Here is a 27,766-nt window from a genome sequence, read left to right on the forward strand (position 1 = left end):
ATTAAAGCAACCTTAGTTATAAGCGATAGGCAAATTTTGGTTACCAGCGGTAGGGAAATTTTGGTAAAAAGAGGTAAGGAAACCTTAGTAAACTCAGGTAGAAATTTTAGTAAACAGAGGTAAGAAAACCTTGGTAAACAGGGGTGGGGAAATTTTGATAAACAGAGGTAAGAAAATTTTGGTAAACAGTGGTAAGGAAATTCTGGTAAACAACGGTAGGAAAATCTTCGTAAACAGTGGTAGGATAAATTTTGGTAAACCGCTTAGGGAAATTTTGGTAAACAGTGGTAGGACAACTTTGTTAAACAGCGGTAGGAAAATTTTGGTAAACAGAGGTTGGGAAATTTTGATAAACAAAGGTAAGAAAATTTTGGTAAACAGTGGTAGGGAAATTTTGGTAAACAACGGTAGAAAAATCTTCATTAACAGTGGTAGGATAAATTTTGGTAAACAGCTTAGGGAAATTTTGGTCAACGGAGGTAGGAAAATTTTGGTATACAGGTGTAAAAAACTCTTCGTAAACAGTGGTAGGAAAAATTTTGGTAATCCATCGTAGCAATATTTTGGTAAACATCAGTAGGGAAATTTTGTTAAACAGTGAAAGGAACTTTTTGGTAAACAGCAGTAGGCAAACTTTTGTAAACAGCGGTAGGAAAAGTTTTGATAAACGGCAGTAGGAAAATATTGGTCAACAGCTGTAGGACAATCGTCTTAAACAGTGGTAGGAAAAATTTTGGTAATCCGTGGTAGGAAATTTTTTGTAAACAGTGTTAGGAAAATTTTGGTAAACAGCGGTAGGGAAATTTTGGTAAATAGCAGTAGGAAAACATTGTTAAACAGTGGTAGGAAAATTTTGGTAAAGAGCGGTAAGAAAATCTTTGTAAACAGTGCTAGGAAAAATTTTGGTAATCCGTGATAGGAACATTTTGGAAAACAGCTTTAAGAAAATTTTGGTAAACAACGGTAGGGAATTTTTGGTAAACATGGTAGGGATATTTAGGTAAACACTGGTAAGAAAAACTTCATAAGAAGTGGTACGAAAAAGTTCAGTAATATGTGGTAGGAAAAATTTGGTAAATAGCAGTAAGATAAGTTTGGTAAACAGCAGTAGGAAAACTTTGATAAAAAGTGGTAAATAAACTTTGGTAAACAGTAGTAGGAAAATTTTGATAAACAGAGGTTGGGATATTTTGGTAAACAGTAGTAAGGACATTTTGGTAAACAGCAGTAGGAAAATCTTTGTAAACAGTGGTAGGAAAATTTTTGGTAAACAGCAGTAGGAAAATTTAGGTAAACAGAGTTAGGGAAACCTTAGTAAACAGAGGTAGGAAATTTTATTAAACAGTTGTAAGGAAACCTTACTAAACAGCAGTAGGAAAATTTTGGTAAACAGAGGTAAAGAAACCATAGTAATCAGCTGTAGGAAAATTTTGGTAAACAGCAGTAGGGAAATTTTTGTAAACAGCGGTAGGGAAATTTTAGTAACAGCACTAGGGAAATTTTGGTAAACATCGGTTGAGAAATTTTGGTAAACAGGGCTAGGAAAACTTTGGTAAACAGCGGTAGGAGAACTTTGGTAAACAGGGGTAGGAATACTTTGTTAAACAGTTGTAGGAAAATTTTGTTAAACAGAGGTTGGGAAATTTTGGTGAACAGAGGTAAGAAAATTTTGGTAAACAGCGGTAGGGAAATTTTGGTGAACAGCGGTAGGAAAATCTTCATAAACAGTGGTAGGAAAAATTTTGGTAAACTCTGATAAAGGCAGTAAGCGTTAAGATTAGGTACTTTTTGAGCAATGTCCTCAAAGATAAAACATTGCAACCTGCAGGAAAGCTCCTGAAGACTCAGTAGTAAAACTTGAGTCATTAAAGGAGAATGCTTTAAATGAAAGAAAAAGAGAAAAGATGATCTTATATAGTGGATGGGAGGACTAGCCAATAGTATAAGAAGGAAAACAACACTATGAAAGGGACCATTGTTTTGTGTAAGATAAAAACACTTAAAGTTCTTAGGTATGCATATGTATGCATAAAAGACTTTCCATGGTTTGTTCAGCTTGCTTTCCTATATTGTCCAGGCCTACTTGCTTGAGGATGATTCTGCCCACAGTGGGCTAGGTCCCCCACCTCAATCATTAATCAAGAAAAATGCCCCCACAGAAAATGATCACATGCCAATCTGACAGAGGAAATTCTTCAACTGAAGTTCTCTCTTCCCAAGTGACTCAAGATTGGGTCAAGTTGACAAAAACTAACCACATAAGCTAAACTTTCTGCATCTCCTAGTTGACAGCATGGCCAAATCCTTGCTACTTCTCCAAGTACCTCATCCATGGAATGCCACAGGGACATTTCTTCTGAACAATTTCATCATTGAAACACTAAAATATGGGTCTTTGCTTATAGATAGGAAAACTGAAGCTAGGAGGTTCTGGGTCCCTTCATCAAGCATGTGCTTCCAGTGACAGAAATGGTCCCTAGGTCTACATTCATAAGTCTGTGCTCTAGACTGTCACACCTACCGCCTCCTGAGTTCTAACAACATTTGGATCTGTGAGGAGCAAGGATGAATGGGAACAAAAGCTGTTGCAGCTCCAGGGTCTAGGTCTCCTTCTCTTGAGAGCTATCCTCTCTTAGGCTCTTCAGACTCACTGATCAGTGCCTGGCCAATGTCCATCATAGAATCGGGGAATGCATCCTATTTCCAAATCCATAGAAAGCCATAGGTCAGAAACCAATACAGAAACAATACATAGCTCACAGATCAATACAGTTGGGTATTTGAGCCTCAGTGTTAAAGATGCTGAAAGGGACCCTGTAAAGCAGGTCAATATTTAGAGAATAGTCCTTCCATTGCTTCTGAATGCCTTTCACTTGTGGTTTATCCTGCCTGAGGAGGTAATCAATCTACAAATGCCTGGTAGACATCAGCCATGTGTATGGCCACTTGGGATCTGAAGGACATATGAACCACAATTTAGGGATTTTTCAGATTTGATCAATGATTCCACGTGACAGAAGCTAGGACCTGTTCTCCCAGCTTTCATTATAGCTATGGCTCAGATTGTGTGCAGCCAGAGACACCTGCCCCCGATACTAAAGCAACAGAAGACTACACAAAATTCATCTTCTTTGGCTCTAGATAGAAAGGAATCATCTTCCCCAGACATCGTAAACAAAAATTCCTCTTATCAACTACTTCTCCTCTGTCCATATCCAGTTGCATCCTGGGTGTTGGTACAGGAGAATCCTCGCCCTCTCGAGTGTCCATGTGCAGTACGAACAAAGAAAAATAACAGGGGAACAAATACTGAGAGCTAGATCAGCAATTATACACATGGGACAGAGAACAAAGAAGTATCTGGATACCACACTACCAGACACAATGAGCCCCCAAAGCAATAATTATGTGATTCCTCTCCAGATGGCTTTAGAACTCAAAAGCACTGACATTCTGCTTTCTAGTTTCCAAGTGGCATGTCCCTGCTTATGGGAAAGTATCACAACCTCTCCATGTCCTTACAAACTCAGGAGAAACAGACCATCCCCAAAGCCTCTGCAGTGAGCAGGACACACAGTATCCAGCCACTCTTGTTGTGATGCTGCAGGTGCTCCATATGTCATTGTGCATTTTAATTCAGAGGAAATATTTGAGGTTATTTCTTTGTTGCTGTAAAGAGATCATTTCTTGCCCGTGTTAGTGATATCTCATATGCTTGAAAGGCAAGAAATACCAGCCCATACCCTAAGAAACCAGAAGCCACTGGGTACCAAAAATCACCCTGAAGGGTTAGAACTTCCACAAAATGATGTGCTTAGAGGTAGAGAAAAAAGAAAATAAGCAAATTTACTTTGCTCAAGACATGGAAGAGAAAGCTGAAAGTAAAAGGACAAGAAGGAAATGAAGAGAGACAGAGGGAGAGAGAAAAGAAGATAATACCAAAGGAAGAACAGAAGGAGAGATGGTGAATCAAAGGGTAAGAACTAGTCTTACAGACCAAATGTTCTCTCTCAAAAGAAGAGATGAGAAATCCTGACCCAACCCTTGTATCTGGAACTTCAAAGTGTGATTCCTTGAATTCCAAGAAAGTCAACTCTTACAAAAACAGGAATCCACAGCTGGCTCACAACTAATTTAAAAATAAAAACAAAAAACAATACCATCCAAACTTGCAAGAATAATACCCAAGATTTAACCAGCTGGCAAACTAAAGAATTTAGAGCTGATATTTCAGTTTTTAAATAAACTAAGGTGTACAGGTTTAGGGTATCACTCTATTTTACCTGAAATTTCAGTGTTTTAGGAAAATTCCAAAGGAGACACCTTGTTGAGTTTGAAACCCATGGTATCCACCTGCTATCACCATCAGGTGATAGATGGAGACCTCGGCTGTCTTTGGTAAGGCATCTCTTAAGCCAAAGCCTGTACTGTAAGTAACTGGCCTTACCCATGGCACACAAGAGTGCAAACACACAGTTCACGGAGTCCCACAGCTACGATGCCTGATTAAGATGTTAGCACATGACCTAAAACTGTTCTTGGCATAAAGTTTTGCTGGAATAACAAGGAAGCAAGAGCAGCTTCAGCTGATAGAATATGTAGCCCCGACACTGAAAAAAAATGACTCAGAAGAGACCAGTGAAATGAAAGCAGAGCCCAGATCTAGATGGGGTGGGTGTGGCCTATGACACTTACTATCTGGACACAGCCACACCTGTGCCCCATCTACTCCCTGGGCTTTTCAATATTATGAACTAAAATGAAGTCTTGTTTCTCTTTTAAGTCAATTTCAGTTGCGTAGTCTTCATTGATGCTAATAAGAGTCTAAAGCAGCATAATGCTTTAATCCTTTAATACAATTTCTCCTGTTGTGGTGGAAACCCCCCCCCCCAGCTATAAAATTATTTTTCTTCCTACTTGGTTACTGTAATTTTGCTGCTGTAATATCTATGTAAGTATCTATGTTTTCCAATGGTTGTAGGCAACCCTTGTGAAAGAGTTGTTTGAGGAGTTGTGATCCACAAACTGCTGCTCTAGACACCATAACCCTTGAAGATTTTATTTCTTAGTTCCAATCACACACAACTAATTGAATGCACATTTGATCAACACTACCTAAGTTTACCACACACTTAGATAAACATATTACATTTGAATATCTTAAGTCCCATAAGGTTTTCTGACACACAATCATGCTTGTGGGTTGTGCAAATCTCCAGGGTAGGCAGCAGAGCCTGAGAAACCACTTCATCTAACATCACAACCTACAAGAGCCACGTTAATGGCAAACCACTTGAGTTCTACTCTTCCCTGCCAGTCCCTCCAACACTGAACACAGACTTCTAGAAATCTTCCTTAAATAATCTTAACTTACATGAAGAATGTTAAAAAAAAACAAAATAGTCTCAAATCACATACATCACTGTCCTGTGGTATTATGTGGTATATTTCACTGGGTGAGATATCACTGTCCTATGGTATATTTCACTGGATGAAATATCACTGTCCTGTGGTATTACGCCTTTTGTCTTTACCAAATGAGCTTAGAGAATAAAATTATTCTATATTCATGATCTCTAGACTAGATTTGAATTTTCAAGGTTTCTTTTTTTAAATCAAAATCTAGCTTTAATTTTTTCCTGTCTGTCTTTATTTTGTCTTGTTTGTGGTAACAAGGATAAAGCCCAGGGCCACACAGATGGTCTGCAAACCCTCTACTACTAAACTAGATCTTCAATCCTGGTGTAATTTCTTTTTTAAAAAAAAATCTTCTATTTTCAATAAGAGAAAATAAACCTCCAATAGTAAAAAATAAATATTACTGCGCTGTATTATATTGATTGCAGTCTAATCAATCATCCATCATGCTTGCACCACAAATACTCACTGTGAGAATAATGTCCTCGACCGAACAATGAACTTGAACACGTATTCTAAGGCTTTGAGCGTTCTGAGGATGGGCTCGCACTGCTCCCCCCTGCTGGAGGTATCCAAGTAAGTCTTCAGCACCGTCATCAGTTTCCTGAATACGGGATAATATTTTCACAATACATCTCTTTCTAAGCCACAGCATGGTAATTAGTGTGCTCGAGAAATTATAAGGCATTCAATCAAAGGTTAAAGGTGGCGGCGCAGCAAAGCTCACGACTCATTTGCAAGCACAAAAATAACTGCTTCAAAATATATTTATTACAGGGAATGAATAAGTATTTCCTGCCCATAAAAAAAGCCAGCGAAGATAAAGTAGTGAGGGGAAAAAAATAATCTTTTGATGAGGAAAAAACTAGGCATAATCAGGAATGAATAAGAATGAGAGTAATAATGTCTTTTCCAAGTTCTTCTATATAGGCATGTTATTGTTAAGTATCAAGGAGCGCCTTTGCTTAGAAACTTTCTATAGCTATTCATCACCAGTAGGCCAGACTTTGGAATACTTGACCCATCTTTCAAGGTTTCTTCATAAGCTGGCTGCCACCAAATTTTCCTATGGGTTTCCATCTTTGACCCTGAGGGTCTCCAACAACCAATCAACACTGAGCTTCTGAGCATGCTCACTAGTGCTCACAGGTAACTTCTTGATAAACAACAGCTGACTTGCTGAATGATCTAATAAACTACTTGTTTATTTGCCACAGTAAACTATTCACCCGCCCTCTGGGGTTCTGGTTATTTTTAGGATAGGTGAGTCATTCAGTCCATGCTTGGATGATTAGAAAAGGAAAAGTTCATCTAGACTAGTGTCAGTGGGAAATGCGCCAATTCCCTGCATCCCATATATCTCACCAGGACAATCACAGATGCACAGGAAATATCTGTACACGTAGTTACTTACTTGTAGGCCAAGGTAGCACTGAAATGCTGTTGGATGTAAGCCTCCAATACGGTGTTAAAATGCTGGAATTTCCGGTCTGCAATGAGTCCTATTATATAGATCTGCGGAAGAGTCAGAATGATTGGGGGGTGCTCTGGGAGGGTACCCAGAGACTGTTCACCTGGTATAACGGAACCCTTGTCACTATTCTTTCACCGGAGAGTTAATCTCGCTAATGAATAATTAATCCTTTTCACTAATACATTGTCTCTAACAAAAAAAAAAAAAAAGGGAGAGAGTATTTCAAAAAGTATGCTTTGGGGTATTAGAAGATAAAAGGATTTCCTATTCAACTAAGAGAAATCTCAGGTTGTCGTTAGACTGCTCTCTTTGTTGCAGGACTTCCAGAGTCAGTTCTATGCTTCTGTGCATTATGAATCTCCAGGAGGCTCTTGCAACATTCAGCACTTCCTTTGGTAATTTAATCAAAGGACCTTTAGTCATGAAACAACTTTCCTGTCAGGCGAGCATGCTAGGGGACCTTCCCAAATTGTGATTGAGGGAGCCAGTTATCTGCAAGCATCCTCTTTAAGGCAAACATCCATGACACAGGGGTACTGCATGCATCAAGAGTTTGCTGGTCTTAGACAATCCTAACAGTCTTTCTTTCCTCTAAATTACACTAAATGCATTATGTATTCATTGATTGACAGTGATGGGAGTCTCCACATGCTGCTAAATGGTCTAACACAGGGCTATACTTCCAGACCCAGATGGTTCCCATAATTCTTTTCAGATAGCATGGAGAAAATTGGAGTTGCAAGAGAGAAATAAGAGTGAGACCATGTGGGAGTCTGGATGGAGATCCACTGTGAAAAGTTCACTGTGAGGAGCAAAATGACCCTGGTTAATTATAAGGCATCAAGAAGAGATGGTAAGACAGATAGGGGAACATCTGGGTGCTTTATAACCGGGCCTCAGATAGCTCCTGGCAATCATGGAAAGCCAAGGTTTAACACTCCTCGGTCTCATGCACAGTCAATCAGACATCAAAACTCTGACAATGACACTTAACCCCCACACCCACCCAGGTCACCTGCCAAGTCTTGACTCTCAAGTGAACTGGAAACACCGAAACAGCTACTCAGTCTGCTTGCCAAAGGTTCTAAAACCTCACCATATTCGTGGGAAGAACCATAAGGTCCATATGTTATGTTTTCTTGCAGTGAGACAAGCATTCAAACCTGATGTCGCCAAACAGTTGTCCCCACTCTCTTACCAAAGCATCAAAGACGAGGATGTCATACTCGTTACTCTGAGAGTGTTCCATCATGATGTTGAAGAGGGCATCCAGAGTGTCCTGGAGGAACTGGATAAAGGACGGTTGCATTCAGAAAGAGGGCAGATAGCCCACAAATCTCATCCTTGTGTGTCCTTCCAAGAGAACACACCCACTGAGCCACGTTCAAGGCGCTCAGAGAAGTCTCACGAATCAGCTACAGGACTTGGAATGATATGATTCCACACCAGTGGCACATATACACATATTATGACATTTCCCATGACAGGATTCTACACTGTACAGAAGAGCAAGCCACTTCCATGTGCATCAATTAGGAAGCCTCTACAAACACTGCATTAAATAAAATAATTCAGACATACATGCCCATCCTTAGTTACTCTGATTTGTGAACTCCTAGGGTAAGGAAAAACAACATAACTACCACCACCACCAATAACAACACCACCCACCACCACCACCACCACCACCACCACCAATAACAACACCACCCACCACCACCACCACCACCAATAACAACACCACCCACCACCACCACCAATAACAACACCACCCACCACCACCACCAATAACAACACCACCCACCACCACCACCAATAACAACACCACCCACCACCACCACCAATAACAACACCACCCACCACCACCACCAATAACAACACCACCCACCACCACCACCACCACCAATAACAACACCACCCACCACTACCACCAATAACAACACCACCCACCACCACCACCAATAACAACACCACCCACCACCACCACCAATAACAACACCACCCACCACCCACCACCACCACCAATAACAACACCACCCACCACCACCACCAATAACAACAACACCTACCACCACCACCAATAACACCACCACCCAATTAGTGATGATGGTGGTCAGCATAATGGTGGCTCCTCTAATGAAGGTGTGTGAGGAACCCTCCACAAACCAACCAATACTCTGGCACCTTCATTACCATAAGCTAGATGGTACACATGTATAAGAATTCTTTGAGTGCACTTGGCAGTTCTCCATGCCTAGAATAAAGGCATGTGTATATGTATACATAATAGGTATATAGGTATGTATATTATATGAATATAACATACAATAATACTGTATGTATGTAATAACAAAATTCAATAACCAAATTTTTTTTAAAGAAGAAAATACTAGAAAACAAGAAGACAATGTAATCTTCCCCCTCCAGCCCAAAGACAACAGATCTGGGGGATTCCCTTGCCATCCCTAAATTAGGTCAATGGTGTATAGTTAAAGTATACTGATCAGGAAATTCTGTCACTGTTTCTCCAGGTTTGGGCAATTAAATAAAACTTGACTCCTTCTACCTTTCCAAGGAAGGAGTTAATACATTTCCCGTGGTCCCTCAATGCTCAGTGGCCATACAAAGATGTCTGACCTCTGCTTTCTAGCTATTCCAAGTTCTTAATGGAAACACCATCACTAGGACCACTGGGAAACCCATTGCAATTCCTAGTGCTGCAGAAGAGAGCTGGTTTAATTAGGCCTGCTGTTCAGACACATTACATTCTCTGCTACCACGAGGAAGCAGATTCTGGCATTTGCATTGTTTCTATTTGCTTTACTTAAGATGTAAGCCCCCGGTGTCTTTCTCATCTTTAATATATGCTTTCCCAGCAGCACAAACTATTTTTTGTGTGTTTCTACCAATATGCATATAATATTAAGAAACCAGACTGTTACTATATTATGTGTGACAGTGTGTAACAGCAAGAATATTAGTTAATATATATTGACTCTCCCATGTCTCATATGCTGTAGCTCACCTATTATTATGTATAGGAAACTGCTGAGCAATTTTTAAATGTTATCACTTCAAAGGCTCATAACAATCCTGAGAAATGTGTCTTAGTCATAATATTATGACAATGAAGCAACGGGAGTGGAAGAGTTGAGATCTACATCTAAGTCGGTTTATTTCCAGGGCCCCATTCAGCCAGTGGTTTTGATGCCCGAAGTTCAGTGCCTGCCTAGGTTTCCCAACAGAGATTCCTCTTGGTGGATCGGGACCTTCTGTTGTCATCAGAGGTCAAATCATCCGACTCCATCAAAATTTTGTCTCACCCGTTACAGCTCTGACACTGGTGGATGAATCCAAGCAAAGCCCCACTAACCTTCACTACTTCCTCGCCATCCACAATCTTCAACTTCTCTAGATTCTCCTGGAGCAGTTGTGGCTTCATACGCCACTTCAGCAAGCCAAGCAAACCCACTAGGAAAAGAATCCAGAAAGAGACTTGTCATCGCTGGCTAAACCATCCACACTGGGCTCCCCCCGGGCTTGATGCTTCCTCACGCATGAGTACCACAGACCTTGCTCTCAATGCTTCCTCATACATGAGCACCACAGACCCATATCTCAATGCTTCCATTACCTCCCCAGGGCTTGATGCTCATGAGCGCCACAGACTCTGGGCTTGATGCTCTCGTGCATGAGCACCACAGACCCAGCTCTCAACGCTTCCATTACCATTCTGGGTCAGCTTTGTGGAGCACACTAGCGTGGAAATGGAGAACACATCCCGGGAGCTGACAGAAAGGCCCCCAACACTGCTGGAGCTCCGGCTCAGCGTAGCTCCCTTGTTTTCCACGGGGTGTCGATAAGAAGGAAGTGTCAGGTAAGCGCTGGCATCTTCCATTTTCTTGCTGTCTCCCTAGAAACAACACTTTGGTTACTGCTCCAGGGCAAGACCACATATGCAATGCCACACAGCGCTTGTAGTGGTTGAATAGCATACACTGTAATGTGGAAAGTTCAGAAACAGCAAGGAAATAATCAGAGAAGCAATATGAGGTAGGCTTGTTTTCCCACAAAGCAGGTAGGAATCCTGCAAATCACATTACCAGAAAGGCTGTGGCTCTGTAGCCTGAATTAAAGGGCTATAAGAGAGTTGAAACTCCCAGACCATAATAGAATCCACCTTAAAAATTTGAAACAAAAGCAAAGGTAGATGCCCATCCACTAATACAGGGAATCCATTCTAAACTAGGGGTTAGTGACAAAGGACATAGGTCTGGACCTTCTCAAGTCCATGTCACCTTGGATTTATTCTTTGGCCTCTCTGGATCACTTTCTTATACATAAATAGAGCCATACAGTTTCTAAGCAGAGTAGGCATTCTAGGAAACCACGCCTACTATGTCCTCCCTCTGGAACAGGAGCTATACCATACCAGGTCCCTTTTCTGCCTCCGTTGACCCTTTTTAAGGCTCATAATCATTTAAAACATATCCTGCTATCCTCTGTTCACAGACGAGAATGAGGAGAATGAGGTTTGATGCAGTTAAGGGAAAAGGAAAATGAGCCCGTGCTGCTTTTCTGGCCCCAAGAAGTTCCCAGACTGTTGGGGAAGAAAGACTTGCCAGCCAAGAAAAACTCCAGTGTGAAGCAAGAGGAAAGAGGTTGTAGAAGAGAGGAGCTTTTTGAGAAAGGCAAAGAGTCTCAGAGAAAAGTATCATGCCATGGTTATGGTGGCCATGTTCAATGTGTGTGATGGAGCAAGTGGAGCCTGAAAGCAGAGAAATCTGAGACGGAGCTCTAGCCCTTGTTGACCTCTTAGCTATGCCCACTTCATGGCTTTGTGCTTTGCCTCCAGCCTGCGCCTGACAGTTGTATTCTCCTGTTCTGAGAGCAGGGAAGCATGCAGGGAAGATCACACCATTTTGTGAACAGCCCAAGCCCTTGGAGGTACGCCTCAGAAGAGAGTGTGTGTGTGTATCCACTCTAGAGCTTACACGTCCCCTCCATCTTAGTGAGATTCTATGCCTACCGCCGTAAATGCTTGCTGCAGCTTTAATGTGACAGTCAGGACCAACTGCTAACCCTGACAGGATCTAGGATCTCTTAGAAGAAAAGCCTCAGGGCATGGCTCAGAGGGAGTTCCATGTCCTAGTTAATCAGTCACCTGTGACGGCATATATCTCTAATCCCAGCTCTTAGGAGGCAGAGGCAGGCAGATGCCTGTGAGTTCTAGGTCAGCCTGGTCTATAGATGGAGTTTCAGGCAGGCCAGGGGGATTCCATAGTGAAGCCCTGTCTCAAAAGATAGTAAAATAATAAATAATGGATTGGATTGATTGAGGTTGGAAAACCTAACCTAGATGTGACAATATCTGGATCTCTGATAACTGGTGGTTATCTCCTGCTTGATAACTGGGATGTAATGTGACCAGCTGCCTGAAGTTCCTATCTTCATGATGGTCATGATGGTTTTTACTCTGAAATTATGAACCCAAGTAACCCTTCCTCCCTCCCTCCCTCCCTCCCTCCCTCCCTCCCTCCCTCCCTCCCTCCCTCCCTCCCTCCCTTCAGCATTTTGCCAGGTATTTTGTCATAACAGTGAGAGAAGTAACTAGTCCAGTTTCCAAAACTCATGTGCTGGACATCTGCTAGCCAGTGCGGAGTTGAAATCACAAGAGCTTTTGGAGACCCTTGGGCCACTGGGGCACTGGCCTTGAAAGGAATGAAGGTGGCTCTCACTGCGATCCTGGCTACCTCTCAAGAAAATATTGTTATAAAATCCTGAGCTTGGCCACACCAAATCTGACTTCCTGTATGGGATGTGGTCTCTTTCTCACACATAATCTCTTAGCAATGGTGTGACACAGTCAATGAAGCCCTCACCAGAGCTTAAAGTAGGCGCTGTGTCTTCCATGTGTAACCAACCTCTTTGGCTACAGTGTAAGCCACCTCAGGTATTTTGTTATAATATCATAGACCATGTTGCTTGTGAAACTTTAACTCAGTGACAGAGTGTTTTCCTCACATGACACCTCCATTCAGTTCCTGGAGTTGTCCTCTCCCATCTCCCATGATGAAGATGAAAAGGAGGAAAGAAAAATGAAAACTGAAACTGAGACCTAGGAAGCTGTGAAATGGACCACAGGGTCTGGGGCCCCAAATGGTAACGGCTACAGAGTAGCATCCTGCAAACGTGTCTATATATTCCTGACAAGAGTTCAGAGTTCCTTCCCTCCTGTAACAATAACATTTCCACTGTTCCACAGCATTGCCTACTGTGGGCACTATCATTCCTGGGTAAGTAAACGTGAGCTATATAAGAAAGCTAGCGGAACATAGGTCAACAAGCCAGCCAGTGATAGCATTCTTCTGTGGTTCCTGCTTCCAAATTCCTGCCTGACTTCCTGCACCTCCTTCCATTACTGATACCTTGTATCTGGAAGCAGAAATGAAACAAAGCCCAAGAAAGGTCTTTGCTCCCCACCTTCCCGTTTGTAAGCAACTGTCTCATCACTTCCTCATAAGGATTCCCTGAGGGCTCAAAGAAGGGGAAACAGAGGTCCAGACAAGTGCAGATTTTGTTGAAGCTGGTGAGCTCTGGTGAGTATGATTTCAGAGTGCCTGCTGCTAGTGACCATCCTGCCACCACAGCTCTGCCCCTTGCAGGCTCTACTCCCCCATACCTTGAGAACCACCAACTCGTGGTATCCATCATGCAGAGTGGTTCCATCTTCTTTCATGAGTTTCACGTAGGACATGGCAAAGTTCTTTTCTCCTTTATCTTTAGCTAGAGACAGCATTGCAAGGTCAGAAGAAAAAGGAAATGGAATCTCTAAGAGTGAGCCAGCCTGCCAGCCAGCCATTCTGTCCCCCTCTCTTTAATGGTACAGCGGGCATACCATAAATGGCATACTCACATTCTAGTGATGAGCGGTGTCGAAACATGAACCTCAAATGGATCCTCTGCATATCTTCAATAGGGACAGCCACCTCAGTGGGCAGAAACAACAGCTCAGGGAACAATGAGTTGCAGGGACCCCAACCCCACCCAGCCCCCACCTCAGCAGCCTGACCATTTAACTTGGAACAGTATGTGCTGGTTTACTTCCCATCCATCAAGACTCATGAGCTGTAAATAAATTACATAAGAACTAGCTATAAGGAGAAAATAAAGTATCGGATGAAATCCATTTGGCAAATTGCATCCCCAGCCAATGAAAAGAGGCTCATAAATTACAGTGAGGAAAAATGAATCTCCCCCAATTGATATAAAAGTCACATAACTATAGGATGTGGTTTGATGCAATACAAGCTGCAGCATGCACATTTTTTCCTGCATTGCAGCCAGATTTAGAAAATTAACAATAATCACTTGGGACTTTGCTTGATGATTCTCACATATGCAAACTAATAAAGCTCTCTCTCTCTCTCTCTCTCTCTCTATATATATATATATATATATGTGTGTGTGTGTGTGTGTGTGTGTAATATATATATGCACATATATGCGTATATATAATATACATATATTTAATCCAGTGTGTATATCTAGACTTATCCCCTCTTTGGTTACACATATCTGATGCTTTTCTTTTCAAAGCCTACATGAGGACAGTTGCTCACCGGTGACCTCAGCAGCATCCTCCAACACATCCACCTCTAGTTTCCTGGCATCTTTAACTGAAGCACTTTCAGCCTGGCTCGTGAGCACACTCCTCCCCTGAGCCTCATGAGCAGTTCAGGACAACACAGACAAGCTAGGCTATCTACAAGAATCATACTTGGATTTGAAAGGAGGGTAAGTTTGAACCACATGGGTGACTATTCAGTGACAAACAGAGGTGTGGGTTATGACCCTTTCTGTTTCAAAAAGTAAAATTTGAGACTGAGTGTCCACCATTCTGCCTGTTTTCTGGACTGAGCAAAAGAGCTGAGACACTCATAGGCATCTGCAGCCTCTTTTGTCATCGTCCCCCCCTCCCACACACACACACACTAAAGATTGAGTGTTACTAATAGCTATAATCATGCAGGGCATTAGCCCAGCTGCTGTATGGTAGTCCCTGCATCCAGCAAGCTCATGTTCCAAACAGGTGACAATAATAGTAATGTGGTGATGGTTAGCATAGAAAGAGTCTAACCAGGGTGCAAGAAAGCTCACAGATCAAGTAGCCTACCCCGTCCTCTTTGAGAGTATGTGCAAAGAGACCTACTGTAGAAAACAGAAACACAAGCAACAAAGCAAGGACCATTGTATGAATAGCCATTGCCAAACAGAACTCCTGTGTCTGTCTTGAGTCTGTAGAGCACGGGCCACAGAAAGAATCTGCTAATATCTTAGCACAGGCGGTGGAAGCTTTGCTCATGCTTCACTGTTCAGTGAGTTGTCTCCTACATCTTGCTCCAGCAGACATGTTCCTCGGCTTATTATAATGACCTGGCAATTTGTATATATGTCTGCTTCTCTTTTAAGCATTTTACAAAAGTCATCTTTGCCCTGGATAGACTCACATTTTCCTGGAAGCTTTGTCACTCTTCCCTCTTGAATAAAACAACGCAGGTTGCTAGGCACCATTGACAAGAAAACTATGGGATGACTCCACTTTGACTCAGTGATCAAGGTAACTGGTGACTAGCTCACTGAGCGCTATGATATGGTACCAGACACAAGCTCAGTTACTGTTTCACAGTCTGTGCAGTGCTTCAGAGGACATCTTACTCCCATTGGTGATGACTTCTGTAACTCAGAGCCAAATAAAGATGCTCCCATCATTCTGTATCCCTCCAGAAAGTATGGTCCAGAAGTGACTGGGTCATTCCATGATAGGAAAACATGATATGTTCTTACATACTGGCCAAAAGTCCACATGTCTGTCAAAGTTCACACCTGACAGATTAGGACAAGGAATTGCTGAGATGTGTTCAACAGAATGCTATTCCTAGGGTATGGGTCGATGAGGAAAAGAAGCAGCTCACTGGCCAGTGGAGCTTAGAAAATACATTGCTCTATGCTTTCTGCAGTGATGCAGAGCACATCCACATCAGAACCTGAAATGAAGAATCTGCCTTTTGAAGCCTAGATTTGGTTCAAATTTCTCAGCATCCATCACATTTATTTAATCAGGGAATACTTTTTTAAATGAAATGTCACTTAGTAGCTTCAGAATATTGTGGGCCTTGGGAGACTTATATGAGGAAGACTTTGAAGAGCATAATTCTACACATTTGAAATCACTACATGTTTCTCCTCCCCCCATCACTAAATCAATATCCTGTTATCATCAACTTGACTGCAACTTACAATTAAAGAACTATCCAGATCAGATTGGCCTGAGGTCTATCTGTGAGTGATCATCTTGATTGATGACAGATGTGGGAGGGCTCAACCCGCTGTGAACTAATATTACCACTCCTGGACAAGTGGTCCTGAGCTATATAAGAAAGCTAGCTGATCATTAGCCAATGAGCCAGCCAGTGATAGCATTCTTCCATGGTTCCTGCTTCAAGGTTCCTGCTTGAGCTCCTGACCCTCCTTCCATCACTGATAGCTTATGATCTGGAAGTGTGAGTGAAATAAGGTCTTTCCTCCTCTAGTTACCTCTGGTCTTAGTGTTTATCGTAGCAACAGAGAGACAACTAGAACAATGCAGGAGGCATGAAGGTCCCTGGAATGGTGACTTACACTACCATGTAGAAGGGAGAGTCTTGAAGGAAAGTCGCATCCAGTTTGGATCCCATAGAACTGCCTCTCATCATGCCAGGCATCCAAGAGAGAGTAGTATAGGCTGAGTGCACCCTCCTTTATGGAGCCTTCTATTTGGATTAAATAATTTCTTTCCCCCAGTTATTGTTACTCCCATTACAAAGGAGGAGCCAGTGCAAAGTGGTTGATTGACATGCCTGGAGAGGGGATGGTAGAGCATGAACCCTGGGCCTCAAGGAACTGCCTCTATTTGTAAGACTTAACTCCTAAGAGGGAGGCAGAGATAGCCCCAGCCCACCCCTCGTCTCTCTGCCATCAGAGAGGAGCATGACCAAGCTTTGCTCACGTTGCAACCCCAGCTCTGACCCACAGTAGCAGTGGGATTGTGGGCAAGTGGCTTGCTTGTTTTGTGCCCAGTTAGACAAAGGGTGGTTGTAAGCAATAAGTGAATCACTTACATAAAACACTAAACACTGTGTCTGATTGGCTGTGAAACGTTTGCTGCCCTTGTTACTGTTACTATTATTATTACCTTGACTGTTTCCATCCATCGGGGCTGTTTGACTTGGTAGTAGACGACTGAGTGGTACTCGTTCATGGCCTTATCCCCCGCTCCCACACAAATTGCATTCTGACCAAGACAAAAATGGAGAGAAACACTGCAACGTTGCCATTATCTGAGGTAGGCATTTTTTGGCGCAAAGGCCAAGGCTAATGTTAAGTCAAAAACAGCTTCTCCTTCCATAGCCCTTCCGCCAGGCTCTTATTCTGACAGCCTTTCTACGTTATGGCTTTCTACACTGTCATCCCCAGCCTGGAAGTGACAGCTGCCTAACTGCAGAGGTTCTATTACTTCTCTTCTGAAATGCACTGGAGTCTGCCAGGCACTGGCGTGGCTGCCTACTGTAAATGGTAACCAGCCTTGGAGTTGCTGCAGGCTGCCAGTCTTACTAATCCTACTTTTACCCCAAAGTGAATGTCTGTAACATTTACAAACAGTCGCCTCTTTCTGATGGGCTCCCAAAACTAGTGCACCACAGGGCCTTGTGGGCACTGGAAGATGGCAGCAGCTTCAGAAAGACTCCTGGGTATCTGATCTGGGAAACAATTCTGGGGTGAGAAGCTGAGATTTTCAATGATTCAGTGAAGCGCAGGAGGAGCACTCTCTGGGGCCACACCTAGACTCAATGCTAGAGCAAGGTTCTCAACCTGCGGGTTGTGACCACTTTGGGGACTGTAAAAACCCCTTTCACGAGGGTTGCATATCAGATAACCTGCATGTCATTGATTTATATTACAATTCATAATAGTAGCGAAATTAGTTATAAAAATAGCAACAAAAATAAGTTTATGGTTGACAGGTTACTGCAGTATAAAGAACAATATTAAAGGGTCATAGTGCTGGTAAGGTTGATAACCACTGCCCTAGAGGAATAGGCATAATGTCAAGTTTGTGGAGAAGAGCTCAGAAGAGTTCAGCAGTCATTCCTGACAATGGGATGTAACTGCAGACAGACAGAGAGACAGAGAGACAGAGACAGATTACTACTGTGTGTAAAGAAGGGCTGTTTAAGTATAGCTGAGGAATGGGGAAAGTTTCCTTAGAAATGAAGACAGTTGAGCATCTTGAAGGAGATTCTAAGCTGGCTTTGAGCGGAAACATTCTCAGTCAAGGGCACACAGAACATGAATATCAGTAGAGGATGTTTGTGCAAACACACACATGCATACACACAAACACATATGCTCACATACACACCTGCACACACACACATACACATACATACACACACACGTCACAGTGCTTGAGAAAAGAGCTAAGTGACCACCTCCAAATTCTCAGGAGTTACTTCCCCATCCCTGGCTCTCCTCCTGTTCTTTGTTCTCATTAAATCTGTTTGGGCCTCAGCATGTTACCCAAGGTGTAGTCACCCAGAAGGGGCCAATGTGTGGTTTTCATGGCAAGTTTTCCCCATCTTTAACTTCAAGTCTCCAGACTTGTAGGAACATGATAATTGGTTTTGGATGGCTAGCTCTGAAACTGTTCGTTGAGTGCCTATTTTCTGGTGAATGAGGGCAGACCTCTCACCAGGTCCTGTAAGATGCTACTACAGACCCGTAGCCAGTCTGAGTCACCAAAGCAGGTCACAAGTTGGTATTCTGTGGCCCCTGTTGAACATTACACTGTGGGAAAGAGGACCTTCCACTAACACTGAAAAGCTCCTCTGTTTGCTCAGGTACTGGCAAGAAATGAGCTCGGCTTCTGTGGGGTTTGAACGGGAATGGCCCCCATAGTCTCATATACTTAAATGCTTGGTCTGCAGTTGGTGGAACTCTTTGAGAAGAATTAGGAGGTGTGGTCTAGTTGGAGGAGGTGTGGCTTTATTGTGGAGGTGTGTCACTGGTGGTGGACACTGAGGTTTTAAAAGCCCATGCCAGGCCCAGTCTCTCTCTCTCTTTCTCTCTCTCTCTCTCTCTCTCTCTCTCTCTCTCTCTCTCTCTCTCTCTCTCTCTGCCTGTCAGCCTGTTACCATGTTCCTACCATCATGGTCATAGACCCTCTGGAACCATAAGCAAGTCCACAATTTAATGCTTTCTTCTATAAGTTGCCTTGGTCACAGTGTCTTTTCACAGCAATAGGACAGTAACTTCTGTGGTACCTCTGACAAAAATCCATTTAGACAAAAAAAGAAAAGAAAAACAGGACATAGACACCTGTCTGGATGCCCCTTCTATAGAACAGACAGCCATGAGCTGGAGATGAAGGAGATGCTCTTTGGTACAGGATGAAGCCTTGCAGATCTTCCATAAGCAATAAACTGAATCATGCTTTTTAAAGGTTTCCACCCCTGAGAAAGAGCTTTGTGCCTAGCATCCTGCTAAGTCCTTACCACACACCACCCAACTCAATTCAAACCTTACAACCACCTGTGATGATCTCTTCTGTTATGACCATTCCATTACTGGGTAAACTGAGGCTCTGAGTGGCACAACACCCGAGGCCCACTAGCCCTTTGAGCAGTGTCCCTTCTTTCATAGCTGGCACACGTCCCAGCCTAGAAAGATGGACAGTGGTGACATTTATGGGATCACAGACTCTGTAGCCTCAGTGACTCTCATATAGCCTATAAAAATCTGAAAATATATATCTTTCTCTGGTGAGATAGAAACAGCCTCATAGAAGACAACTGGATATCACAAAACTATCTTGATCACGAATCTTTATGTCCTAATGCCAGAGAAAAAGGTCTCACTGCTATTCTGAGAACACTAAAAACTGTCCTCACCTCACCCTCTGTACTTGAGACCAACGTGAATACAGAAAGTGACAGGAGAGCATCCTAGGGAAGACTGACAGAGCACACCCCTTGCTAAGGATGTCAAGGATGCTGTGCCAGGTAGATTGCCTATGCTCCAAAGGATGGTCCTACATCCATGCACATACCAGCAGCATCAAACGGACTCTGTGGTTAAAAATATAAGGTGCACATGAAGTTTGGAGGATGACATAAAAAGGGGCATCTAGGAGGTGGAGGGGAGATACTGGAGTAGATTTATTCAAGCACATTGTGTTCATGTATGAAAATCTCAATGAATACAATTTTAAATAGTTTTAAATAAAGAAAGCACTCTGACTAGCAGTGAGCCCATTTTTTAAGGACATAAGTGCATTTGTCTCTATAAGGTTTTTATTCTTCATATTGCCCATTTCCGTTGCCCTCAACTAATGATAAGAGCCTCCAGCTAGTGTAAACAATTTCAGTTGAAAATCTGAATGGACATCAGGAAGCCTGGAGGCTTTAATGTAGACTTGACCTTGAAAAGTGATCTCATTGGGTGAACCCAGGGTCCTAAAACATGCCCGATGACTTCATAGGAATCATGTGTGGGTTGGGCCATATCATTCCATACCACAGATGTGAATGTCTCTGAGAGAGAATGTATTCTACACTGAGAAGGCCACATGATGGGGAAATGCCAGTTAACACCTACAAGTGGAATCCAACCTAGGGCTCATGCCTTTCTAATAACAATGGCCAAAGTAATGGAAAACTATTATGTAGATTACCTCATCTGATACGTTCAGGAGTAAGGTGCCACCACTGGTCCCATTCGGGGCTGACTTTAGACCCTTGGGTGCACAGAGATCACAGAACCAGGCTAAGGCCCTTTTGCTAATGCAGGATAAGATGGGCTTTGAACCTGGCTGCCTGGTCCTACAAGTCATGGTCTTAATCACATTACCACACTGCCTCTTACCTCTACGTGCTTGGCCCGACAGCATCTCTGGTAACTAGCTTCAGGATAGGATGCCTGTTTGACCCCCTCAATTCCTCCTAAAGTTTCTCTTAGCCATGATGAGCCATCTCTGCCTACTGCTCTCCTGTATTGAGTGTGTAACATTTATTGTATCTACTCTTGTGTAAGAAGAGACTACATTGCGTGTTTTTAAGACTAAAAACCCCAATCTAAGATCACAGGAATAATAGGAAAGATGCTGAACTCAGGGCATTTGAACTCTGAATTTCCCAATCTAAGTAAGGTCCTTGAAACACCAAATGGGGCTGGGTTAAGGTTAACATACTGCTTACTGAGCCATTTTCAGAGAGACCATTCCCACAGAAGTCCACCATACAGTGCAGGGGCATTTGAACATGCTACACGATGTGCAGTAGTAGTCATGTCTGCAGATAGGGAAAGAAAAGCCTCCCACAGGCTTCCTCAGCAATTTTTCAATAGTCAGCCAACTGAACTCCTCCATAGTATCACTAATGTATGAAACTAAAAATTATCAGTATGTCACATGGTTATTCTTCCTCCTCATGCTTGTCTGCAGTACGTTTGTCTGGCTTGAAGGAGTGACAATGGCAGACAGAAGAAGAGATCAGACACAAGGCAAGGTGTCAGTTTGCCTGTTAACTGTCCCTTCTGATTTGTCCTTTGCCTGAGTGGAAGTCAAGTGATACCAATATCTTAGTGATGAGGCTGAGGTTTAAAAGATCTCTGGGAAGGTAACTGGACAAAAATGACTGATCCATACATTCCCAAAATGAAAGTTTCCCTTTCAGATAAGAGCCTCCTGTCTTCCTTCCCCTGTGTTCTTTCAAGCCAAGTGTGTCTCGCTCGTTTTATTTTTCAGAAAAGTATTAGCATCCAACAAAAGAGGTTTTGCTAGGGTTTTGCTCATCAGCAATTAATTAACCACAGTGGTTTTAAGAATGAAAAGACAGTTGTAAAACCTTTTTTACATTTAAAACCGATAGAGTCTTCCCAGGGTTTTGTTGAAGCTGCCAGCAGCCTCAATTTGAAACTGGCAATATGTTGGAGAATCTTCTTAAGGTTACAGGCACTGTGGTGAGGAGGCTGAGTCAATCCCCATCTCTGCCACTGTGAACTGCAGGACCTAAGACCTGTTTTACTCCGCCGGAACTTCTATTCTCCCTTTGTGAACTTCCAGTGATAACAAACAGGGTGCCACTACCCAGCCTGACATGGGGACTATTATCTTCAGGGTGCTAGTCACTTTTAGACAGAAGGTGATAGATACATTGTGGCAGGCCTGAGCTCCGGGCTGTAGGGCTAGGGCTGGTGGCTCCCCCTTCTGCACCCCTCCCCCTGCTATCTGACTCCCTATAGGTGTCCTAGGAGGAATGTTTGCCCACGCTGTAACTTCTGCTGAGAGCCGATCTCATGATCTCATTTTCAGCTAAATATTCAGAGAGGAAGAATTCAGAAGCAAACCCTCCCACACACTGGACACAAGTGCTGACAACCTTAAAGGAAACATAAGCAAATAGATATAAACACACATGACAACGATTGCACAGGACATATGCTCTGTAAATAGAACCATGTGCTTTGCCTTTTTGAATGCATGCTGCTAACCCTCTGGAGACCAATTTGCGAATAAGACTTTCCACCTAGATTTCTGGGTGAGCGCTGCGGAGTTGGATTTAGTGCTGAGGATGTCTGCTTTGAAGACATTCTGAACCTCCACACCAGCCCAGGGCTCTGTATTGATCTTTACCATGGATTTTGCCTGAATTAAACTAGCTTGGGCTTCAATGAAAACAACATTTTTAACTACAAAAAAAGATAACCTATAAACAAGAGTGGGCACACATACACACACACTTATACACATACACACAGACACAGATTAGGAAAGTATACATTGAAGAATGCTTAGGTAAAAAGACTAATTAACATAGGTTCTAATTAGACCCTAGAACAAGGTATTAAGCAAGCTACACAGTATAGATCATGTGTTTCAATGTCTTCCCCAAAACTCTGATCCTTCAGAGAGCAGATAATTATGATCAGTCCCTCAGCCCCGGGTCCTGTCACTCAGCACTCTGGAGTCCCTTACAGGTAGCACTTTGCCATCCTCTGTGCACACACACATGATCACTTCCACGTTCCGCTGTGTGGTCTTGGTGTACTTGTCAAAGTCACCTTGTAAGAGAGTGATGTAGATGTCGTTCCTGACATCCCCTAAGGATGGAGAGAAGACCAGAGTTAGAGTCAGGCACTAACCACAGAGGTGGAGGGGACAGGGAGAAGCAGGAAGGACCATTAATAAAATGAAAATCCGAGCAGTTTAGAAAGGGCATTTTTTTTAACCTGACAGGAGGGATGGAGATGTAAGTAGCAAGGGAGGGTCGGAATGCTGGAAAAATCAGCAGCAGAAAGCCAGGTGGGGTGCTCAAAACTGGCCATGTTTTCTCTGTTCAAACCATTGCATTTCCATCCTCTAGTGACACCTTCTGGGAAGGTAAAGGAAAGCACCAAGCGAAATGAGCTTGGCCCTCAACCACGGATAGGCCTTTTTGTTGCACAAAAGTAGGGTTGAGGGATTTCCCATGAATCCTAGAGTCTAAGGGTGAAGGGCCAGGAGCACAGGTTGAGTGAGCTCCCGAAGGGAGTGAACAGCAGACATTGAGATCTCAAGTAAAGCAGATATCATTAAATCACAGTACAGGCCCCACCCTGGACCACCACCACTTAGCTACAGGAGAGAAAAGGATGAGTCAGAGGGCGTGTCATTACACAATCTGCCTCATGAAAAGCCTCAAGCATGTCTTGAATGCACTAATAGGCATGGTTAGTTAATAGGAGAGGCACAGAGAGACTTGCGGGGACTTCTGAATACCTTGTATGGCGTTTGGACATGTTACTGTAAGCATGGGTCCTTCAGACTATAAAATATGCTCTAAAAGCTGGAGAGTAGCACCACTCCGCCCCCCCCCCCCCGAGTAAAATGGGATCTTGGTATGAATAGTAAAACAGAGATGCCACCCGTGAGCTTCTGACTGACAAAGCAAGTTGCAGAGCTCCAAAAATGCTTATTAAAGTAGCGGTGCCTATAAAGAAGGACTGGGAGAAAGGGGATCTATGTTACTGTATGGGAAAACATGGTTTGCAGTGGTTTTGTTCAGGTAGAGGAATAAAGTAAAGGGAGTTGACTCTTAGGAAATTATGAACTACACAGCTGGACTCCTCAGCCCTGCTCATGGCCCTGCCCTTGAGGAAGGTCACTGCAGCTGTGTCCCACCTGGCATGATGATCTCTGGGAAGCCCAGCTTTCGGGCTACCACAGTGGTCCTGTCCACCAAGTGTGGGTAGTCTTTACGGATCTGAATGATGTCCCCCACCAGCATCTTCATGGTCACCCAAAGGCCTGGAAGGGAACACATGAACATTCAGCTTCTGTCTCTCTGTCTCTCTGTCTCTGTCTCTCTTCCTCCTCCTCCTCCTCTTCCTCCTCCTCTTCCTCCTCTTTCTCCTCCCCCTCCCCAATTTCCTCTCCTCCATCTCTCCTATAGGAGACTACTGAAATAACAGATACATTCACAGATGCAACAGGCCAACCCCAGGGGCTCTGGGCAACGTTCACTTATAGCTGGGTCAGCCTCTGACAGTTATTACAATCTCTGCACCCGAGTCTCCTAAAGCAGAGAGGATACCAGCTCATGTATCCCAGGACTTGGGTAAGGATGAAACCACTTGTAACTTAAAGGGCAGCACACAGGAGAGAGCAACTCCTCACTGTCACTTATGAAAGGAATGCCCATCCCATGCTTCCATGGGTGGTCTACAGACCACATGCTTCCCACTGTACTGTCTAGTCCAGGACTTGGACCCATTTACTGATGTCGCAGAGGCTCCTGAGCTGCAGCAAGTTTATCGTACTTGGACTCTGTATGATGGTGACTCCATACCTTGCCCTCCACTGTCTCCCTTGGAAGCTATGACTTTGCCCAGAAGGCTGTGAAGGAAATCGTTCTCAGCTGAGACCCTAGGAAGGAAAAGAGAGCACAAATGTTCCTGCTTTGCCCGATGGGAAGCTCCATCTTGTGTCCTAGATTTCCACATGGGAGATATCTAGCACCACTTAGGTGCAAAGTGAGCCTTCCATGTCAGCTCAGAGAAAGCAACACCCTCTTCACAAACAGTATGGCTCTGCGATTTGAGGCAACCAATGACTGCCACAGTCGTAGGCATTCATGTGACAGGAGAGATCGCTACGGCTCTGACATGAATGTCTTCTCTGGAAGGTAACAAGGACTTCAGTAGCTCCGGAAGACCTAGTCACTCACCTTTGGCTAGAGTCACTGGCTCCATTACCTGGAGATCTTTGTGGTGCTCAATCTTGACACTGCTCTCAACATGGGTCATTTTCAAGCAAAAAAAAAATTATAATTACCTCCTTGGTTGCCCCTGCTTCTCATGTCACAAATATATATGTGGCTTCCACAAAGGGCTCCCAATAGGCTGCTCCTTCACACTCTGTGGTCCCTGCTACACTTGTAATTAATGCCTTAAGCTTTGGTTGATTATCTGCTTAATTACCCATCTGAAGTATAAGCAGGGTCACATTGACCTTGTCTACTACTTCACCCCTGAGCCTGGCACTCTTCCTCTGGCTGCAGTAGAAGTTTCTGGATCATTAGCATGTCAGGGTGCCCTCTTTGGAGGCCCACCTACCCCCTTACTAAGAGGAGGAACAAGTTCACCCAGGGCAGCAGTAAGAGTAGGGTGGACAGCCTGGAGCCACACGGGAGTGACTTACGGGTGAAATGGAATAAAATGTTGCTTCTCTTCGTCGCTCTCTGCCTTGCCCTTGATGATGTCGGTGATGTCCATAACTAGAAAGACAGAGGAAGTGAACGGATGTTAGTTCAGCCAGGCAGGGGTGAAGAGAAGAGTGGATCATAAAACAGGAGAGAAGGGAAGCAACATGGGGCAGGGCTAGGGTACAGAAGAAGGCAAAGGAAATGGTTGGAAGTTGAGCAACAAGGTTCTTGTTACTGTATCTACTGACTCTCTTTGGTACCCACAAAACCCCAGGGCAGGAAATCCACAGGACCCAAGCATGCAATAAAAGAGCCTCTTTCCACAACCGTGCGCATGGCACATACACAGAACTGTTGAATCCGTGAGCCTTGCCAACTGACTTCATAGGCAGTATGCAAGTATGCGAGGGATGACTGGGAAGCCAGGGGACTTGTAATGGTAGAAGGAAGTATTCCAAGATAACAAAATGGATGAGCTACAGGGGTTTAAAAGAGTTCATGATGTAAAACTTGGATTTTTTTATCAGCTTTGAAAGCTCTGCTTTATTAGTTAGTTACTCATAATTATGTATCTATATATGTTGCACACATGTGTAAGAATGAGTGCAGAGGTCTGTAAGCACCTGATGACCTGGAGCTGGAACTACAGGTGATTGATTATGAGCTGTCAGATGTAGGTGCTGGGAGCTGAACTCTGGTCCTCGGGAAGAACAGCGAGCCCTCTTAACCACTGAGCCATTCCTCCAGCCACACACACACACCCCACCCAATTTATATTTTAATAATGAGAAAAAAAAGTGGTATATCCAATTGCAATGTCATGGGTTTTTAAATCATCTTTTGAGAAAAATATACTTTAGTTGAAATAAAGTGTGTTAATTAAAAAAGAAAATATATTAGGTAAATAATAGTTCCTTCCACTAATAGCCAGAGAGATAGCACGTAACCCAGGAAAGTAGGGCAGGAATGATGAAGCTCTGGGTGCATGCACAGCCAGCACCAGAGGCAAGGTGGAGCTGTGTGGCTCTGGGCGGCACATAAGGACCCTGCAGTGCCCCCACTCTCATCTGAATGTCTGCTCTCATCTGGAACTCAGAAGGATGGCATGACTCACTCTGTGTAACTGCATTTCCTATTCTGGATATCTTTCTTTTCTCAAAATGATTTGCTCCCCATAATTAGATCTGGAGCGTATTGTTCTTCCTTCTTCACAGGCAATAAGGAGCGGAGGCGCCAACTGCTCAGACGGCACAGCGTTCCTGGGTGCTCTGTGCAAGACCTCAGGACCACATTATCTGCCGAGCTTCCCATAAATCTGAACTTAGTCACCGGTGACTTCGGTTAGTCGTCACAAATGTAGTTAGGGAAGAGCTGCTCGGCCCAGATTTTGCAGGGGTGAGGGTGTGGAAATAATCTTTAAAATTCAGCTATATAAAACATGTGCTGTAATAAAATGTAACTGCAGAACATCAGTCATCACCTGCCACCCCAAAAGGTCTCCTCAGCCCCTGGGTGCACTTCTTGGCATTAATGTCCTTAAGATCCATCTTCCCAATTCGGACTATTTGACAGATCAAGAAAATCTTATCCCTGTTGAGGTCTTTATTTCCAAGATCCTGTAAAGGCAGGAGAGAAAACAGTTATGGTTGTGCATTTAATAAAAACATGTAAAACAGGAACAAAGCAACTGTCATTTAAAGGACTGTGATTATCATTTTAATGTCACCATCAACCTTAGAGAAGGTAGAAAATGACATCACCAATCACAGGGCCCCCAATGGAGGAGCTAGAGAAAGTACTCAAGGAGCTAAAGGGGTCTGCAACCCTATAGGTGGAACAACAATATGAACTAACCAGTACCCCCGGAGCTCCTGTCTCTAGCTGCATATGTATCAGAAGATGGCCTAGTCAGCCATCATTGGAAAGAGAGGCCATTGGACTTGCAAACTGTATATGCCCCAGTACAGGGGAACACCAGGGCCAAAAAGTGGGAGTGGGTCACTAGGGGAGTGGGGGGAGAGGGTATAGGGGACTTTTGGGATAGCATTGGAAATGTAAATGAAGAAAAAATACCTAGTAAATAGAAAGAAAAAAA

At 43.4% G+C, this 27,766-nt stretch overlaps 1 protein-coding gene and 1 long non-coding RNA gene across 4 annotated transcripts in view; one reads left to right on the forward strand and one right to left on the reverse strand.

The window, feature by feature from the left end:
- Positions 1–27,766, reverse strand: part of Dock2 (dedicator of cyto-kinesis 2) — a 557,091-nt gene that overhangs the window by 454,806 nt on the left and 74,519 nt on the right. For all 3 annotated transcript variants that reach the window (NM_033374.3, XM_017314861.2, XM_017314862.2), the window contains 13 exons: positions 27,152–27,287; positions 25,668–25,743; positions 24,817–24,893; positions 24,150–24,275; positions 22,965–23,089; positions 17,127–17,225; positions 13,809–13,881; positions 13,575–13,678; positions 10,622–10,805; positions 10,266–10,363; positions 8,091–8,180; positions 6,833–6,933; positions 5,888–6,022 (listed from right to left, as the gene is read on the reverse strand). In NM_033374.3, coding sequence (NP_203538.2) covers positions 5,888–6,022; positions 6,833–6,933; positions 8,091–8,180; positions 10,266–10,363; positions 10,622–10,805; positions 13,575–13,678; positions 13,809–13,881; positions 17,127–17,225; positions 22,965–23,089; positions 24,150–24,275; positions 24,817–24,893; positions 25,668–25,743; positions 27,152–27,287 — 1,424 coding nt within the window. The remainder of the gene's footprint in view (positions 1–5,887; positions 6,023–6,832; positions 6,934–8,090; positions 8,181–10,265; positions 10,364–10,621; positions 10,806–13,574; positions 13,679–13,808; positions 13,882–17,126; positions 17,226–22,964; positions 23,090–24,149; positions 24,276–24,816; positions 24,894–25,667; positions 25,744–27,151; positions 27,288–27,766) is intronic.
- Positions 13,421–27,144, forward strand: Gm51858. Its single transcript, XR_003949541.1, has 3 exons — positions 13,421–13,491; positions 14,492–14,689; positions 26,886–27,144. It is a non-coding gene; the product is annotated as a predicted gene, 51858 (long non-coding RNA).

This window comes from Mus musculus, chromosome 11 (genome assembly GCF_000001635.26).
Source record: "Mus musculus strain C57BL/6J chromosome 11, GRCm38.p6 C57BL/6J".
NCBI lineage: Eukaryota > Metazoa > Chordata > Mammalia > Rodentia > Muridae > Mus > Mus musculus.